This window comes from Rhinopithecus bieti, unplaced genomic scaffold (genome assembly GCF_001698545.2).
Source record: "Rhinopithecus bieti isolate Rb0 unplaced genomic scaffold, ASM169854v2 scaffold_23816, whole genome shotgun sequence".
NCBI lineage: Eukaryota > Metazoa > Chordata > Mammalia > Primates > Cercopithecidae > Rhinopithecus > Rhinopithecus bieti.
The window spans coordinates 1,634,339-1,654,571 of record NW_016811019.1 but is presented as its reverse complement, the minus strand read 5'-3'; the positions used below and the strand labels follow the sequence as shown (position 1 = coordinate 1,654,571).

The 20,233-nt window shown below is 36.2% G+C and overlaps 1 protein-coding gene across 1 annotated transcript in view; it reads right to left on the bottom strand.

Moving 5' to 3' along the window:
• NCOA1 (nuclear receptor coactivator 1) overlaps positions 1 to 20,233 on the bottom strand; it is a 282,149-nt gene that overhangs the window by 48,896 nt on the left and 213,020 nt on the right. Inside the window, 3 exon segments of the mRNA XM_017893326.1 lie at positions 12,126 to 12,306; positions 15,424 to 16,747; positions 18,051 to 18,198. Coding sequence (XP_017748815.1) covers positions 12,126 to 12,306; positions 15,424 to 16,747; positions 18,051 to 18,198 — 1,653 coding nt within the window.

Below are 20,233 nucleotides of genomic sequence, written 5' to 3'. Positions count from 1 at the left end.
TGGTCTCAGCTCCCCAAGTAGCTGGGACTACAGGCGCATACCACCATGCCTGGCTAATTTTTGTATTTTTTGTAAAGAAGGGGTTTCAACATGTTGCCCAGGCTGAAAATTGATCTTTTAAGTACTGAAAATGTTGCATGTGAACATAATGATGTTTATAGTTATATAATATTTTTGATGTACTACAAATTAATAAGATTAAAATAAATTATCCCAGAATGTATATGTTCACAGAACACAAAAACAACTGCCTCACACGGTCATTTCCTTATTCCAGTGATGTCAATGCTTAGATATTTCTGGAATTCTTCAGGAACTATCTCAACCAGTCCACATGTCCTTCAAGAAACTAAGTTTCCTCATAGGTACACTTATTTTTAGTTTTTGATTAAAAAAAAATAACATTCTTCTTTTTAGATCAACATATTTGGTTCCACATAACTCTGGACATTTTCAAAAGTGAAATCTACCCTCAAAGAATAGGGATTTGAAGACAGTCAAAAGGACACAGCAAAGGTTCTGAAGGTACCGCCAAAGAGGCATGCTGTACACATTCTGATCAATAATACCCTCATAAAAGCTGTCTCCATTGAAAAAGCAGTGTTTACCTGGATGTGCTCTGGCAGAATATTTCTAACAAAATTATTTAAATCACTTGGCCACATTGCTTGGGGGGGTGTGTGTGTGTATATACAAATAGCATGTTTTGAAACCAGGTGGATTGAGATTTAAATCCTGGTTATTCTGCAAATATTAGTTGTATTACTTTGGGGAAGTTTTTGTCTGTGTGTGTTTATGTGTTTCCCTTTTCTCTGGACCTTTGTTTTCTCATTTGTAAACGAACCCAAGTGGTTCAATGTGGCAGATTTGTCACTTATATTTTATTTTCTCTCCAAAAACATGACTGAAATAACTAAAGAAATAAAAAAGAGGAACACAAATCTACAGCTGAAGGAAAGGCAGAAGAAATTTTCATGGCAGCAGACTAAAACAACAAAGGATTTCTGAAAGACAAAACATAAATGGAAACAAACTGATTGTGAAACTTCAACTAAACGAAAACACTTGTAACAGGAGAAAGATTTTCCAAAGAGGGGAATTTTCCCAGAACACCAGAACAACTCCAGGCTTAGTGGTCATTTGAGCAAATAAAGGAACAGGCCATGGGCAATTGCTGGGATAATTATGGATGGCTGAACAGCTGCTGCCAGGCCATTGCTCTGAGTGCAGCTGACTCTGGCACCTGTCCATGGGATTACAATTGTGAGCATATGACTAAAAATGGGAGTTCTGCCCAGGGAATCTCCCAAAGGGGATGCTAGGGCTGCCACAAGGGGTTTCCCCACCTCCAAGGCCTATTCCTCACAACAACTGAGAAGTAGGGCTTCTATAATCAGAATCTATATTCACTGCCAGGGGAAAAGGGCTTCTTACTTTAGCTAAAGAAACACACTAGCTACCAACATTTTAAAATTCTAGACCTTTTTCAATATATATGGAGAGACAGTCAAAATTTACCAAACATTCAAGAAAAGTCAACAGTAGGAAGAAAGCAACTTTAATGAAGAAAATAATGTTGAAGAAAAAAGGGTTACTATAGAAAATGAGTGAACCCCAAATCACAATAAATATCATCATACAGATTAAAAAGTCTATTGCATCCATAAAAAGTAATAGACTCCTAAGGAAAAGAATGTTTAGAAATCTTAAAATTATAGCTATGATGAAACGATCTCAATAGATGGACTGAAGGGCAAAATGGACATAGCTAAAGATTTAGTTTTGATTTGGAAAGTTGAGCTCAGAGATTCTCTCAGAACACAGTGCAAAATGGCAAAGAAAAGTATTAGAAAAAAACGTAAGTGTCATGGGGGATAGAGCCATTACTTCTAACTGTGTATCTCAGGTGGTGAAGGAGGATGATAAACTATTTTATGCGAGATATTTGAACTTGACACAGTTTAGCTAAGATTGAAGACTAAAGTAAGGAAAGGTGCTTGATTTTCCTGGGCGGGCACAAGCTTAAGATGTGGGCCAATCAATAGTAGACTCTGGTTCTAGTAAACAGTAGTGATGGACAATTTAGAGGTAAGAGTGGGGCAGAGAATCAGAAGTGATTCTTCTTCTCTTTATACGCTATCATATTTTTGTTCCCATCTTTTTTCTTTCTTTTCCCTTCTGCAATCCTTAATTCTTTTTTCCTTTTTCACATCCAACTTGTTTCCCTAGCCTTATGGCCTCTGAATTCTTTTTTCTTTCCTGTCTATATCTACACATTGTAGACTGGTTGTCTGCATCTATTGACCTCCCCCATATCTGCCTCGGTATCTTCCCCTCTATGCTCTTGGCCTCTGCAAACATATCAGCACAAGGTGAAACAGATTCTGGCCTATTTGCATACTTTCACTTATGGAGCTGTACTCAGGAGGGGAAGCCTCAAGGGAGAAAAAAGTTATTTGCCTCAATACAGATTATGAAAGAAAACACCCCACTTTCACAACTTGCAAAGCTAGCAGATACTTTCTATTTCTATTAATTCTAGTTTTCATCAAGTTAACACACATATATAATTTTATAAGTCAGAACCAAGAGGCCCATAATAAATAATAGCAGTTTCTTGCCTCACTCCTTCCAGTCACTTAGTTACCTCCTTCTCCACAGAGGCAACCATCTGTAACTCTGAAAATTGTTTACTTTGGCATTGCCTATTTGTTCCTAAATATGCATATACTGCTATTTCTTGATGTCTCAATTTTAGATTTACCGACTTTCCCTCATTATAGATGAGGTCTTAACTCTTCCATATGTACCTCTCTTACTACCATCCTGGTTCCCAATTCGCTAACAGAGATCATAGTTTTTTATAAAATCAAAAGTTAATATTTTGATTCTTATGATTATGAAAATATTGCTCACTGCTAAGTCAAATTGTGCACTTTGTTTGAACCTCCTCTCTTGTGCCATACTTTTTTCTGGAGTTAATAATTTTCTTATTTTTTCATTTGTCAGTGGTTCTAGTAGAATTGATCAGATGTTTCAACTTTTTGACATAAATCTATCAATAACATTTTCTATAAACTCAAGGAGATCAGTTCATTTCTTCCCCGGATGCCTCCTTTCTAGAGGATTTGTCAGGCCCCCAGTTCAATATGCACTGGTTGTTCCCTCATCTTGTTGATCAGGTGTCATTCCTGGGCTTCCTTTCAGATCCTTTGCTTCCTCTGTCTCTTTTGGTTTTCCCCTGTTTGCTTAAGTACATCCTCCAGGACCTTTGCTAGAAAAGGTGAATATATCAAGCAAATAAAATCTGAGGCCTTTTATATCTGAAAATGCTTTATCTTTACAACTACCAGAAATGTGATACCTAATTATTGGCTGGAAATCATTCTACTCTCAGATATTTCTTTTTTTTTTTTTTTTTTTTTTTTGAGACGGAGTCTTGCTCTGCCGCCCAGGCTGGAGTGCAGTGGCCGGCTCTCAGCTCACTGCAAGCTCCGCCTCCCAGGTTCACGCCATTCTCCTGTCTCAGCCTCCCGAGTAGCTGGGACTACAGGCGCCCGCCTCGTCGCCCGGCTAGTTTTTTGTATTTTTTAGTAGAGACGGGGTTTCACCGTATTAGCCAGGATGGTCTCAATCTCCTGACCTCATGATCCGCCCGTCTCGGCCTCCCAATGTGCTGGGATTACAGGCTTGAGCCACCGCGCCCGGCCAACTCTCAGATATTTCTAAACTAAACCTTATTGATGTATAATTTACACACAATAAAATGCACCCATTTTAGGTTCAAATTTTGTACAGTTCAACAACTTTTGAGAAAGGTATAAACCCAGGACTTTCCACTCAAATCAAGAAAATAGAATATTTCTATCACCTCTAAAATTTCCTTCATGTTCCTTGGCTATCAATCTTCCCTAACTTAGGCAAACAATGATCAGACTTCTATTTTTTTTTTTTTTTTTTTGAGACGGAGTCTCACTCTGTCGCCTGGGCTGGAGTGCAATGGCCGGATCTCAGCTCACTGCAAGCTCCGCCTCCCGGGTTTATGCCATTCTCCTGCCTCAGCCTCCCGAGTAGCTGGGACTACAGGCGCCCGCCACCTCGCCCGGCTAGTTTTTTTGTATTTTTAGAGACGGGGTTTCACCGTGTTAGCCAAGATGGTCTCGATCTCCTGACCTCATGATCCGCCTGTCTCGGCCTCCCAAAGTGCTGGGATTACAGGCTTGAGCCACCGCGCCAGGCCAGACTTCTATTACTACAGATTAGTTTTGCCTGAGAGCTTAAAAAAAAATTCTGAATATATATGGCTTTTTTCACTTAGAATGTTTCCAAGAATAATTCATCCCATGTAATAGTATTATGTTTCCTTCTTTTTCATTGCTGAGCAGTGTTTTATTTTATGAATACACCATTTGTTGATGGACATTTAGTTTGTTCCGGTGTAGGAGCATTTTTTTTTTTTTTTTTGACAGTCTCATTTTGTAGTCCAGGCTGGAGTGCAGTGGTGCGATCTCGGCTCACTGCAAGGTTCAAGTGATTTTCGTGCCTCAGCCTCCCTAGAAGCTGTGATTACAGGCGCTTGCCACCACACCTGGCTATTTTTGTATTTTTTTTAGTAGAGATGGAGTTTCACCATGTTGGCTAGACTGGTCTCGAACTCCTGACCTCAAGTGATCTGCCTGCCTCAGCCTCTCAAAATGCTGGGATTACAGGCGTGAGCCACCGCGCCTACCCAGTTTGGGGCTATTTTGAATAAAGCTTTTGGATATTTGTAGTCAAGTATCTTTATGGACATGGACTTTCATTTCTCTTGGTTAAATACCTAAAAGTTGGATTGCTGGGTTACATGGTAAATGTATGACTAACTTTATGAGAAATTGCTGAACGATTTCTACACCATTTTACATTCCATTAGCAATGTAAAAGTTCAAATTGTTCTACACCCTTGCCATCATTTGGTATTGTTAGTTTTTGGGCATTCTAATGGGTATGCAGTGGTATTGTACTGTAGTTTTAATTTGCATTTCCTTGACGATTAAAGATGTTAAGTATCTTGGCAGGGAGCGGTGGGTCATGCCTGTAATCCCAGCACTCTGGGAGGCCAAGGCGGGTGGATCACTTGAGACCAGCCTGGCCAACATGGAGAAACCCCATCTCTACTGAAAATACAAAAAAATTATCCAGGCATGGTGGCGCACACCTCTAATCCCAGCTACTCGGGAGGCTGAGGCATGAGAATTGCTTGAATTTGAGAGGCGGAGGTTGCAGTGAGCAGAGATCATGCCACTGCACTCCAGCCTGGGCAACAGAAAGACTTAAAAAAAAAAAAAAAAAAGATACTAACCATTTTTTCACATGCTGATTTGCCATTTTCCTATCTTCCTTTGTGAAATGTCTTTTAAAATCCTTTGCCCAGTTTTTAGATTGGACAGTTTTTCCTACTACTGCATTAGTGCGGTACATTTGTTAGAACTGATAAGCCAATATTGACACATTATTATTAAATAAAGTCCACAGTTTACATTAGACTTACATGTACAGCTCTTTGTGTTGTACATTCTGTGGATTTTGATATTTTGACAAATACATAATGACAGGATACATGTCATTGCATAGACATGATTTATATATATGTAAATGTATATGTCTATATACATTTATATACACATGATATGAACACAGGGGATTTTTAGGTATGATATTTATCACATAAAATCCCATGTTCTCCTTATTCATCCTTGCCTTTGGCAACCACTGACAACAAACCCCTGGCAACTGCTGATCTTTTGACTGTCTCCACAGCTTTGCCTTTTCCAAAATACGGTTGGAATTATACAGGATGTAGCCTTTTCAGATTGGCTTCTTCTCAGCAATGTCTTTCTATGGCTTGATAGCTTCCAAGTTTTGGCAACCATGGATAAAGCTGCCATAAACATTCATGTGCAGGTTTTTGTGTGAACATAAGTTTTCAACTCATTTGGGTAAATATCAAGCAGTGCGATTGCTGGATCATATGGTAAGAGTATGTTTAGTTTTTAAAGAAACTGCCAAAATGTCTTCCAAAGTGGCTGTACCATTTTGTATTCTCACCAGCAACGAGAGTTCCTGTTGCTCTACATCCCCGCCAGCATATTGTTGTTTTAATTTGCAATTTTCTAATGACAAGCGAGTTGGGCATCATTTCATATGCTTACTTACCATCTGTATATCTTCTTTGGTGAGGTGTCTGTTCAGATCTTTTGCCCATTTTTAAATTGAGTTGCTTGTTTTCTTATTGTTTCATTTTAAGAGTTCTTTGTTTATTTTGGGTATCACTCCTTTATATCAGATATGTGTTTTACAATGTGAGTCAGGAGATATTTTCTTTGCTTCTATTTTTTGGATTATAATCTCTATAAGAGATTATAGAGAATATAATCTCTTCCTTAAATGTTTGGTAGAATTACAAGTGGGTTTAGCCCAGTGATTTCTGTTTTGAAAGGTTATTGATTATTGATTCATTTTCTTTCAAGGTGGTCTTTAAAGAGTAGAAGATTTAACATTTAATGAAGTCTAATGTATCAATATTTTTTTTAATGATTAGCACTTTTGTGCCCTACCAAAATGTGTCTATCTCAATGACTTTTTTTTTTGTTGAAAAGCTTTATAGTTTTATATTTAAGCCTATGATTGACTCAAAATAAGTTCTTTTTTTGTGTATGGGATGAGGAGAGGGGTAAAGGTTCATTTTTTTCTACATGTTCAGTTGTTATATCACCATGTATTGAAATGATAATTCTTTGTTTAATTACTTTGGTGTCTTTGTTGAATGTCAATTTGCCATATAAATGTGGGTCTGTTTCTGGACTCTCCATTATTTTGCATTGATCTATATGTCTATTTTTATTCCAAAACCACACCATCTTGATGACTGGTGCTTTATAGAAGTATTAAAATCAGGTAGTATAAATACTCCCAAGTTTTCTTTTTTTTTTTAAATGGTTTTGGTTATTTCAGGACCTTTGCATTCTCATATACATTTTAAAAAAAGCTTGTCAAATTTTACTAAAATGCCTGCTGAGATTCTTTTTTTTTTTGAGACAGAGTCTTGCTCTGTTACCCAGGCTGGAGTGCAGGGGCGTGATCTTGGCTCACTGCAATCTCAGCCTCCCGGGTTCACACCATTCTCCTGCCTCAGCCTCCCGAGTAGCTGGGACACCAGGCGCCACCATGCCTGGCTAATTTTTTGTATTTTTTTAGTAGAGACGGGGTTTCACCATGTTAGCCAGGATGGTATTGATCTCCTGACCCTGTGATCCACCTGCCTCAGCCTCCCAAAGTGCTGGGATTACAGGCGTGAGCCACCGTGCCCGGCCGCCTGCTGGAATTTTTATTGGGATTACATTAAATTTACATGGGTCGATTTTGGAATAATTGACATCTTGACAAAATTGTGTCTTACAATCCATGAAAATGGTATCCCTCTCCATCTATCTGGCCCCCTCTAATTTCTCTCAGCAAAGTAGTTTTCAGTGTAGAGTACTGCACATGTTATTCCATCTAAAATTTATGTCTTAACATTTTATGTATTTTGTAAATTGCTTTTTCTATATCATTATCCAATTGTATGTGACTAATAGAAATACAATTGATTTTTTAAAATACTGAGTACACATATTGTGACTTTGCTAAATTCATTTAATTCAAGTAGCTTTTCCTCTCACTTCTTGAGGATTTTCTACACACAGGACACTTCTAGAGTATTTTTCTATTAACAAAATGCATTTTTAACTTTAGCCTCTAGCTTCAAATATTATACTATTTCATAGAAAACAGTATTTTCCCATTTATTCTACCCCATCTGTGGTACTATTACTGTCACACATTTTTCTTCTACATATTACATATATAATTCACTGTTATTATTTTGCTTTAAACAGTTATTTTCATTTAAATAAACTAACAAATGAGAAAAAAGAATTTTCCATTTATTCATACCTTTACTTATCTGGCTCTCTTATTATTTTCTGTAGGTTAGAGTTTCCATCTGGATTCATTTTATTTTAGCTTGAACAATACTGTAATCTGCTGGTGACAAATTTTCTCAGTGTGGTTTGTTTGAAGACATCTTTATTTCACCTGCATTTCTGACTGATACTGGATATAGAAAGTTAGTTGTTTTCTTATCTTTGTTCATCGTATATCATTTTCTATCTTTTTTCATCTCTATCATTTTGAATGATACTAAGTATAGAAAGTTAGTTTTTTTCTTGTTTATCTGACATAATGTGTCATTTTCTTTAAGATTTTGTTTTAGCAATTTGATTATGACATGGCTTGTAGTAGTTTTCTTTGTGTTTATTTTGCTTGGGATTCATTAAACTCTTGGATTTGCAGGTTTATAAATTTCCACAAATTTGTAAATACTTTGGCTGTTATTTTTTCAAAAATTTCACCTGCTCCTCATTCTTCCATAATTATGTATTATTTATACATTATGTGTATATTAGACTGCTTTGTATTGTTCCACAGGTGACTAAGGTCCTTGATAATTTTGTGGTATTCTTTTCTCCTCTAATTTGAATAGTTTCTAATACTATGTCATGTTTATTGCTCTTTTTTTTTTTTTCCTGCAGTGTCTAATCTACTGGTAGGCCCTCCAACAAATTTTTCATTTTAAATATTGTATTTTTCAGTGCTACCAGCTCTATTTGGCTCTTTTTTTTTTTGTAGTTTATATCTCTTCCTTCATTATGTTCATGTTTTCCTTTAAGTTCTTCAACATATTTAGAATAGCTATTTTCAAGTCTTTTTCTATTAATTCTAACATCTCTGTCATTTCTGGATCTATTAACTGACTCTGTTTGGGTATGGGTCACAGTTTCTTGCTGCATCATGTGTCTTAATTTTTTTATTATATGTTGGAGACTATGAATATAATGTTGCTGAATGTCTGAATTTTGGTATCCTCTTTAAAAACTATTAAATACTGTTCTTTCAGACAGTTAATTTACTTGCACACCAGCTTGATCCTTTTGAGCTTTGTTTTTAAGATGTCAAAGCAGGTCTAGAGTAAATCCACTTTAAAGTGAGGCCATTTTCTACTAAATGTCCCAGATGTTCAAGAAGGTCTACCGACTCCTTGGTAGACTGGTCAGGACTTGATTATCTTCCAATCTTGTGTGAGTTCTGGTAGTTGTTCAGCTCACTCCTTCCTGATAGTTGTTCTTCCTTCACAAACTGTTCTTTGCCCCACCTAATGGAGTATTGTTGAAAACATGCACAGTGTAGTATTCAGCCAAGGATTTAAAAGAACTCTGATTCAGATTTCTGTTGCTCTTTTTCTACATATCCTTCTCTTCTCAGGTACTTTGTTCAGCAAGTTATAGCTGCCCCAAGGTCACTGAACTCCTATCACTATTTTCTGAGTTTAGTAAAATATCCATGCTTATTTTGGGTTTCTCCTACCTTTACTTGGTTTGGTAAACGTCTCCAAGAAAAAAGTTGAGATGACTGTAGAGCTCACCTGACTTGCTTCCTTCTCAGAGAGATCACAGTCTCACACTGCCTATTATCTATTGTCTTACAAGAATTGTTTAATATATTTGCTCTTTTTCCCATTATTTACAGTGGGAGGACTAGACCAGTGTCAATTATTGTTGTCACAGTTGAAAGTAGAAGTCCTCTTTCTCAAATCATCAATGTCTTCTAGTTACAACATTACCTTTTGAGAAATTCCTGATTCACTGTATGGAATTAACAACTTCTCTCTGAAAGGTTTTAGAATCTTTTCTTTATCTCTCATGTTCCAGAATGATACGATGACAAGCTTTGGTACAAGTATTTTTTTTTTCCATTTCTGTTGGGTACTTGTTGAAACACTGTAATCCGGAGAAGCAAGTCCTTTAGTTAGTTGCAGAAAATTCTCTTATATTTTTTGATAAGTTTCCCCCTAATTGTTTGTTTAATTCTTTTATTTTTTAAATTAAATTAAATTTTTAAAATTAATTAATTAATTATTTTTGAGACAGAGTTTTGCTCTTGTTGCCCAGGCTGGAGTGCAATGGCATGATATCGGCTGACTACAACCTCTGCCTCCTGGGTTCAGGTGATTCTCCTGCCTCAGCCTCCCGAGTAGCTGGGATTACAGGTGCCTGCCACCACGCCCAGCTAATTTCTGTATATTTTTAGTAGAGATAGGGTTTCACCATGTTGGTCAGGCTGGTCTTGAACTCCTGACCTCAGGTGATCCACTTGCCTCAGCCTCCCAAAGTGCGAGGATTACGGGCATGAGCCACCGTGCCCGGCCTGTTTGTATAATTCTTAATCATTATTGGCCCTCTGAGGTGGACCTTGTAATTTCCTTAACTTTTTCTGCCCTACTTCCCATTTGTCTTTCTGGGAGCATCTTTTTGTTCTTTCTGGAAGCTTTTCTAAGCTGTATCATCTTATATTTCTCTCATTAAAAAAAAAAAAAATGTTGGATACCTAATTTCCAAGAGTTTTTTCTGTTTTTTGTCCCTTTTTTTCCCTTTCCATATTTTCAGGGGTAATACATTTTTATCTTTCTAAGATTTCTAGTAGTTTTTTTCTTTTCTGGTTTATGTATTCATTATGTATTTCCATTGCATACTTTTTCTGTTTATTTCTTTTTTTCCCTTTCAAGTTACAGAGTTTCCTCCAAGTACTGATGATTCTTGACTGTGTCTGTTCAGTCAGTGTCCTAAAACACGGACTGAGAGGGCTGAGTGCTAGGCTTGTCTCTCCTGGTATCCTTCATTGTTGGATGATGAGATAGCAGAATGGCTTTTGTACTTATATACTCACATCTAGACATCTTTCTGCCCATTCAATGTGCCCTGAGAAAATTCTTCCAGTCCCCCATATTGGATGGGGAAGGAGATAAGGACCCCCAAACCAATCAATATGCAGACTTTCATTTGATCTCTTTTCAGCCTTGCATCTTACTGTTTCCTCAACTGTGACTGGTATTCCAGTCTACAGTCTCACTGTTTCAATTAGAAGAAACTTTCAAAATCATTTAATCTATTCTTATATTGCAGATAAAGAGAATTAAGGTTCAAAAAATGCACTTCCTTGAGGTAAGGCTGTTAATGACTGGAGAATGTGAGATTTGAATCTAGGCTTCTGACTTTTCCTCTAAAGCTCCGGTCAGCTAAAATACTGCCTCCAAAAATGTCACAGATGATTCAAGATTATTCTTTGCAGCTGTCTGAAATCTTGGCAAACTATCAGTAATTGGGTCATGACAGCTAAAAGTTCCAGTTGGATTGAAATAACTGAAGTCCCACATCCGATACCATCAGAAAAGGGACAGAACTAAGGTCGGAAATCCAGACTAATTTTGAAAGTGAGCTGATTAGTTTCCCTTAGTTTCAAGGTCATACAATGGAATTCTTACCACTGGTTTTTTCAACATCAAAATGTGATGGGTAAAAAAATCTGACAGCGTTATTTTCATAAATTTAATGTATTAAACTATCAAAGTGTCTCTCAACTAGGAAAATGCTAACTTGGGTTAGAACAATAACATATTTTAACACAGCTGTCTCCTAAGCAACTTCATGGAAAACTGATTCTCTGGTATAACATGTATTACTTGAGAAAAGAAATTCCATAATCAGGAATGTTTGGGGAATGTTGGGTAAAAGAAATCTAAACTACTTTCTTTAATACAAGACTTATCAAAACTGCTAATAGGCATTGAAACATCAATACAAAATGTATGGAATATGTAGCATTTGCCCAGTGTATTTTAGTGCCAAATCTTTTACTTCTGCAACTCATAGGATTAGTTTTCAAGGAAGATATCTGGAAACAATCTGACCCAATATTGTATTTCTGAAAGTCCTGTTATGGGGTGTTTTGGGTGAGACAACAAAATTTTTCTCCTTAACATCAACTGCTCACCTTAACATTAATTACAAAAGGGTAGAGGTTATAATTTAAAATACACATGATGCATGAAGTTCACATACCTAAATATAACTGTTTTATTATTTGTAGTGGCATTAATAAAAAGATATTTCACTCTTAAGCCAAGGATCTGTGTAATACTGGTGAGAGATAAAATGCTAATCCACATTATCACTAAACGTTTAAAATGAGGTGTTGTCCCCAAAACATACTATTTAGCCTGGAAGTGGGTCTGGCAGTGGCGGACTGAAGTGAAGCTGGCAGGATCTCCGATTTGATGGTTACGCTGGTGACCACACCATCCATCCTGTCTGTCTCACACAAGCCTGGCAACTGTGCTGCCTTCTCCAGCGTGGGCAGTAACTGATCAAACTGGTCAAGGTCAGCTGTAAACTAAGAATGGAAACCAAAGTTAGAGGACATATATTCTATACTTTCACCTGAAACAACGCAGAAAAAAGGCTCCTTCTTTAAACTCTATGAATTCAGTGTGACTTTGAGAGAAGAAAGAAAGAAGAAATAATTAGAACGATTGGGGCTACTTGGAAATTACACGAGCTAACTATTCCATAGGGGAAAATATTTGGATGCTTCTGATATAGTATTCATATACTGCAGGATATAAATAATATACCTATAATATTTGGCTACTAGATCTTGGTATAAAAATCTATGTATAAAAAAAGATTGGACTGGAAAAAAGTGTCAGTAGTATTGTGTTACGATGATGGCATTACTGTTGATTTTTTCCTGTCATATTTTTCAAAATTTCATAAAATGACTTACTTTAAACTTATATTGATTCAACTTTTTTATAATTTAAAAAAGTTTGGGAAATTTTTTCATAAATTATGTATCAGCTTTAAAGATATCAGAAAGATTACTTCCCACTTAAGGACTTAACAGTATAAGAAACATATCTTTTAGAATAGATAGGGAGGCCGGGTGCAGTGGCTCACACCTGTAATCCCAGCACTTTGGAAGGCCGAGGCAGGTGTATCACCTGAGGTCAGCAGTTCGAGACCAGCTTGGCCAACATGGCAAAACCCTGTCTCTACTAAAAATACAAAAATTAGCCCAGCATCGTGGCGTGTGCCTGTAATGCCAGCTATTAGTGGGGCTGAGGCAGAAGGATCGCTTGAACCTGGGAGGCAGAGGGTGCAGTAAGCCAAGATCATGCCACTGCACTCCAGCCTGGGCTACAGAGCAAGACTCTGTCTCAAAAAAAATAAATAAACAAATAAATAAAATAAAATTAATACAATTAAAAAATTAAAATACAAAAAATTAAAAATTAAAAAAATTAAAATACAATTAAAAAAATTAAAAAAAAAAGAATAAATAGGGAGTTCCTACATCTGTCTTAGGTTATGTAGAGAAGAAAACTGTCCTTTATTTCACAATATTGCTATATTATGATTACTTTTTGGGTTTCATTATCTAGTTCAACTAAAATTTTTGTTTCTAGAGTATATAAATAGAACTAAATGTATGTATTTAATTATATTTCTGAGGTTCGGGCACTGTCACATTTAGCAGTAGTTCATTCATTTTTATTGCTGAATAGTGTCCCACTGTATGAATATGTCACAACATAATTATCCACTCTATTGTGATGGATTTTTGGGTTGCTTCCAGTTTTGGTTGATACGAATAAAGCTGTTAAAAACATTTGTGAACATGTCTTTTGTCACACATGTGCAAAAAGCATTAACCATAAAGGAAAAGATTGACAAACTGAACTATATTAAAGTGAATAACTTCACTTCATCAAAAAGTGCCAGTAAGAGAATGAAAAGGTAAGCCTTAGCATTGAAAAGATATCTGCAAATATATGTCCAATAAAGAACTCATACATAAAGAACTCTTAAAAGTCAATAAGCAAAATAAAAACACATTAAAAAATGGTCAAGAGACTAGACTACGCAATTTACAAAAGAAGATATCCAAATGACCAATGAATATTTATCAGGGAAATGCAAATTAGAACACACCCTCAGAATAGCTGAAAATCTAAAATATGGATAATATCATGTATTAAGGACTTGGAGCAACTAGAAAATATACTGATACAATAGGAAAACTGGCATTATCTACGAAAAAGGACATATGCATATCTTATGATCCTGTAGTTCTACTCCTAGGAATCAATTCAACAGAAATACATGCACATGTGCACAAAACAGATGCACCAGAACTGAACAGAATGGCATTATCTTATAAACCTTTTCCTTTTAAAGTTAGTATACTTATTATTTAATGCTGTTTTCTGCTTAAAAATTAGTTTCATTGTACCAAGAAACATGAGACAGCCTTATCCTCAAAGAACACACATGTACAGAACCAGTCGAAATAGTGTTACTACAAATAGTAAACAGAGACCATATGAAGCACTACAAGAGGACAGAGGCAGCAAATGTCTAACTAGGGATACTTGGGGAAGGCTTTATGCAGATGTTATTTGAATTGGTTTGTGAAGGATGAATAGAAGTTCAGTGGGCACAGAAAGAAGAGCAAGGCAGAATATGTTTAGAAGAAAAATGGCTTATTCTAGGAATGACAAAGACTTCCATCTGCCTAGAATGCAGTATTCCTGAGGGAAGAGAGTGACTCTTGTGAGATAAGAGTAGAAAACTAAGCTGAATCAAGAAACCGAAGGACCTATGCATACTAAGTGTGACTCATGTTTTAGAACGGAGTCTTGTGGATAAACTGCTTTGTACATACATTGTCTGCTGATGAATGAATGTCTATATTCTGTCTCTAAATAAGGTGAAAACTCCTAGGAAGGGCCATATTTTTTTAAAACTATATTCCTTCAGAGTCCATAAGCAATTATACAATAAATGAAGATACCTGTTTACTTTTACACCAGTTTCACCCCATCCTAAACATAAAGGTTTCTAATCCATAACAACTTACGGAAAGGTTTGTCTTTATTTACGTCTGTTTCAGGTCATGTTTTACAAGGGCAATATTCTGTTACCCGGAATATTCAAGTCCCTATTCTCTGATGGTTGAGGGTAGTCAGAATCAGATGAAAAGGAAAACAGCCTTAGGAAATGCTTCAAAGGAAATAAAAAACAAGCCAGACTAGGTAACCTTGTCCACCTCCTTACATTTCTCTCCCACTTCATTTACATCAGAGGTTCCCAAACTTAGGTTTGGTTCCTAGGTTTTATTCCTAGAGAGTTACATTCAATAGGTAGGGATGGGAAGAAGGGACAGGGAAGGTATTTTAAAAAAGGTCTAAAGATGTGAACTCTGATTTTACAGAGAAAGAAAAATCTCCTTTTTTAGAATTCTACATTAAAACTGTAGCCTTCTGAAGTTCTAAAGAAAACTTTTGAGGGCATGCTGTGATCAATTATTGATACTAACTTCTTAATATATGCCCAATGGATAGGAAAAAACATAGTATGAATTCATATCTGGTCTATAGATGGAATAGAATAAATGAAAAAAAAAATTACTAGGAATGACCATTCTGTGAAGCAAGCAGTTACCCACCTGGCTCTGGGCCTCCAGTTTTATTTCCTCAGGAGTGGGTTTGGTCATTGGGGTTGGGTTTGTATTACAAGGATCCATCTGTTCTTTCTTTTCCACTTTCACCTTTACATCATCCAGGCTCAGGTTTGGAGTTGATCTTAAATCTTTCTCATCTTTATCTAAAAGATAGCGTAGGAGCTGATGGTCTTTTGATTCTTTTTTCTTTGAAGCATCTAGCTCTAGTTTTATACTGGAGTTTCCTTGTACCTGTCCAGTCACTGACACAGAAGTAGATGCACTGTCCTTTTTATCAGGCTCGACAGACAAAGTGGTGATATCTGAGGGGCTACCCTCCTGTAAGAGCCGGTGAAGAATTTTATGCCGCTCTGTCAATGAGCTATGAGAGGAGGGACAAGAACCTCCTGAAGAGTTAGCAGAGGCAGAGTTGGAAGTGCCTGTGCAAGACAGGACATCTTTGCAGCTTGTGTCTATATCAGCATGCCGTAACTGCTGTTCGGCAGTTGTCGTCAAAAGCTGCACTAGTTTGTGACTGGTTTGAGAGTATTTACTGTCTCCATCCGAAAGTCTGTCATTGTTATGCAGAAGCCCTGAATCCAGAGGTTTGCTATCACTAGAGCTGTTGTCAGATTGAATCATTTCATTTAAAATGGATGCAATCTCTTTGTTATCTTTGGACTCAGCTTTTGCTGGTTGTATATTTAATCTGCTAGGTGAATTCTGTGAGCTCATCTGCCTGAGGACTGGAGAATTGGCAGAGAAGCCAACGGAGTTATTGGGTCCTTCATTCATACCCTGTAAAGATGTTACTGGGATGTTTGAATAAGATCGGTTAGTATTATTATTACAGGCACTACTTGTCATGCCAATGGGAGAGCTTAATGTCGAAATATTAGGAGGAAAGGAATTGTTTGGCATCCTGGGCCTTGTTGTCAATCCAGAAGTAACCTGTCTCCTTGGAGACATGAACTGTGCTAGGGATATTCCTGTACCTTCCATAGGAGAATTATTGAGGTTTAAAGAGGGATTACTGCTCTGTGAACTGGCCTGTCCTTGGTTTAAGGCAACATTGGCTACAATCTGACTTCCAGGTGAGCATCCGAAACTTCCTTGGCTGTTGCTAGAATTACTATGACTGCCGCTATGAAGGTCTGAGCTCTGCTGGCGGTTTATTCTGGTGGATACCATGTTGCTGTTGGATGGTGGCAATGTGGATGAACGAGCCACACCATGAGCTGAAGAGATACTAGGATTGACCGAGGGGTTTACTCGGGGAATTGACATTCCAGAATTAGTGTCATCTTGAGGAGAAAGCCCACTGTGCTCCCTGGGGGAAAAAGACATTATTATTCAAACATCTTCATTTGTTTCTATTAAAATATTTTCATGATACATATTCTAAAACAAGACCATTGATCTCATTAATATTGCAAGCTATCAAGTAAAGAGCTTCTGTATCATCTTAAATTAAGAAAAAAGTTTCTTAAATTAAGAAAAAACTACTGTAAAATATTAGCACCACTTAATAAGAAATAATGCTTATCGACTCTTACATTTGATAATGGTCTCAGTTATATGTAAAATAAATTTTCTTGGTTTTGGAAAAAATCCAATATATGTTCTTTTAAACAATTTCTAAACTTAATATACACAATTAACATTATAATAATTTTTTGGTTGAAAAAAACTTCTCACACCTCTGTTTATAAAGCATTTATTTATGACTCCTGTTACAGCTTTTAAGTATTTCAACTCCAAAGAGGAAGACTGGGTAAGGAAAATACTATGTCACTGATGTAAAATTAAAAGAGTGATATGCAGACATAGCAGATGTTTTGAAAGAGAAATCACAATATGAAAAAAAGAACTGTGCTAATTCCACTCACAAGCATAATTTAAACTAAAAGTAGAAAAAACCAGAATACTGAATTCAGGTTTTCAGTGAGTTCTTTACTCAAATTCATAATTATGATAACAGATTTGTGACTGGCATTACCATGTTCCAATAAGCAAATACATTAGATGAGAAAAAGATGAAGTGAGGGGAAATGTCTTTGTTTTTAATGCTACATTTTAACCATTGTAAATGTAGGATTTCTAATAATTCATAGGATAAAAGAATAGTTTCAAGAATTTACCATATACCAGTGTAAAACATACTTAGAGAGGGGAACAAATTAGAGGCAATGGCATTCAAAAATCAAGTTGATAGTTTAATGATTTGTAATTTCTGCGAGAAATTGTCAACTTGAACTCAGGAGCCACCAAGTATGCCAAAATGGAAATAGAGCACTTTCAAAATAAAATAAAATAACAATGTTAACAAACTCTGAAATCTCTTATAAGATTCACATATGGAATGTTGTAAATTTTAGCCATCTTTTGGTTTTACCCTCTAAAAAGCATATTTTCACCCTCCGCTTTCCTACCTCCCTTTATGAACAACAAAACTATTACATGATAAAACTATAAAACCCAATATGGATATATTGATTATATATACTCATCACACTAGTTTTATGCCTAATTTAGAATATCTGCTTTCTAGCCATCAAGAGTATAAAAAATTTCTCTAATAAGAGATATGTGAACTGGCTTATTTCATATGAAGCTCTCCAAATAAGTAGTACCTGTCGATGATATGAATTCCCATGATGAAAGGCTGCATGTCTGGACTTTGAGGGTAGCAAAGTTTACACTTGGTGTGGGCGCTAAGCATTGTCCCATCATTCAATATGAATCTATAGGAGGGGCTGGAGGCAGTGCCACGAGTCATCACTGTTTCAAACAAAAGAGAAACCTAGTTAAAATTCTGATACTTGTATGCTGGCTTTAAGTCACCAGGCTTTATTTCTACTTAGAACCTCATTTTAAATGCCCTCCCAACTGTTGACTGCTTAGACTCAGAACAAAGAATAGTTCAGACAAAGCAGATATCTGAGGGGGAAAGATGATTCCAGTTGAAAGATACCACTTGATGACAGGTTTTAATTGAGTCATAGTTGAATGGGTGCCTCCTCACATAAGCTAAAATTATGAGGAAACCCCAAATCTGGGAAACATCAACTTTAATCTTTTTATTTTTTTTTTCTTTTGAGACAGAGTCTTGCTCTGTCACCCAGGCTAGAGTGCAGTGGCGCGATCTTGGCTCACTGAAACCTCCGCCTCTGGGGTTCAAGCAATTCTCCTGCCTCAGCCTTCTGAGTAGCTGGGACTACAGGCGCCCACCACCATGGCTAATTTTTGTATTTTTAGTACAGGCAGGGTTTCACCATGTTGGTCAGGCTGGTCTTGAACTCGTGACCTCAAATGATCCATCCACCTTGGCCTCCCAAAGTGCTGTGATTACAGGTGTGAGCCACCATGTCTGGTCCAACCTTAATCTTTCTCTATAGTGGGGGCAGCTCTTCAAATTTATTAACTCTCCATTAAAAATATCAGAAAATATTTTCTCTCCTCTCACTCTCAGTATTACCTTTAACAAGTTTGTTTTCTCTTTTGCTGGCTGATTTTTTTAATAACAGCTCTACTAAGATATGACTCACACAGCATAAAATTTACTTTCTAAGTTTTGATCAGCTTACAGAGTTCCTTAACTAATATTCAAATTTAAGTTTTCACTCAGGAATGTGAATCACTAAGGTCCCATTCGACAAGTTATTTATAAATATGTGTAAAATCTGTGAACTATTTTTAATGTTTGAACTGTTAAAGTTTAGTAAGCAAATTAAGATAAAGCCAATGGTTATTAGTATAAGGAACAAAAACTAAGTTAAGACAATCAAGTCACTTTATAAGCAGCATAATTTACTTTTGGCTTAAAGCTTTACTAACAGCAGAAAAAATTCTAATCATGCAAGTATTTACTAAATATGTAAAGGCTATGCCAGACTATTATGTAATAAAATATCACTGATGTTTTGATAATACCATATAATTCTATTTTAAGAAAGATTGAGTACTATCACAAATGACTATTACAATTTAGCCTGTGATAAATGTTAGTCCAATTTTTCAAAGACATTTCAGAAGGGGCTTTGATTACATTTAAAGGACATGAGAAAGAGGCTTAAAATTAATAAATAATTTTTGAAGTTACATGTTACTTGAAGTAAATAAGACATGTTCTATTTTATTGTCCTGTATATACAGTACCAACGGAAAAGGTATAGTTTGTTATAAATCTATATCATAATATATCTGCCTAAGTACCAAAACCAGAATATAAATCTAATTGAAAGGATAAGACTTATATCTAACCAACCACATTCTTTACGCACCTGGCAAATTTCAGCTAAATCACTGGCATAGTTACTAAATATAATGTATCTAAGGAAAAATTTCGAATTTGGGGAAGCTTATTAATTTAATACAAGACAATTACCACACTTCATGTTTTGAAATTAGATTACTTGTTTTGTATGAGAATGTATGGACTAAGATTTGGCATTTTATAATTCATTCAGCCATTCTTGGAAATGAGAAAAAGGCAATATCTAATATGGTAAAACTTCAATTAATTAGAACTCAGTTAGACTCTCCAGTTAACTAAAATTCTGGTGCTTAATTGTTCAGATGAAGAGGTCAAAGGAAGGCAGCATAAATCAATGAAAAGAGTAAGAGCCTAGGAGTCAGATTCCGGTTTGACCTCTCACTGTCATTTACAAGTTTAAGACTTAATGCAAATTAATGTTCACCCATCTCAGTCAACTCATTACTAAAACTGAGCTAATAACATTGTAAGATAATATCTAGCATGGAGCCTAGCATAGAGTACATAGCAGGTTTTTTTTTTTTTTTTTTTTTTTTTTTT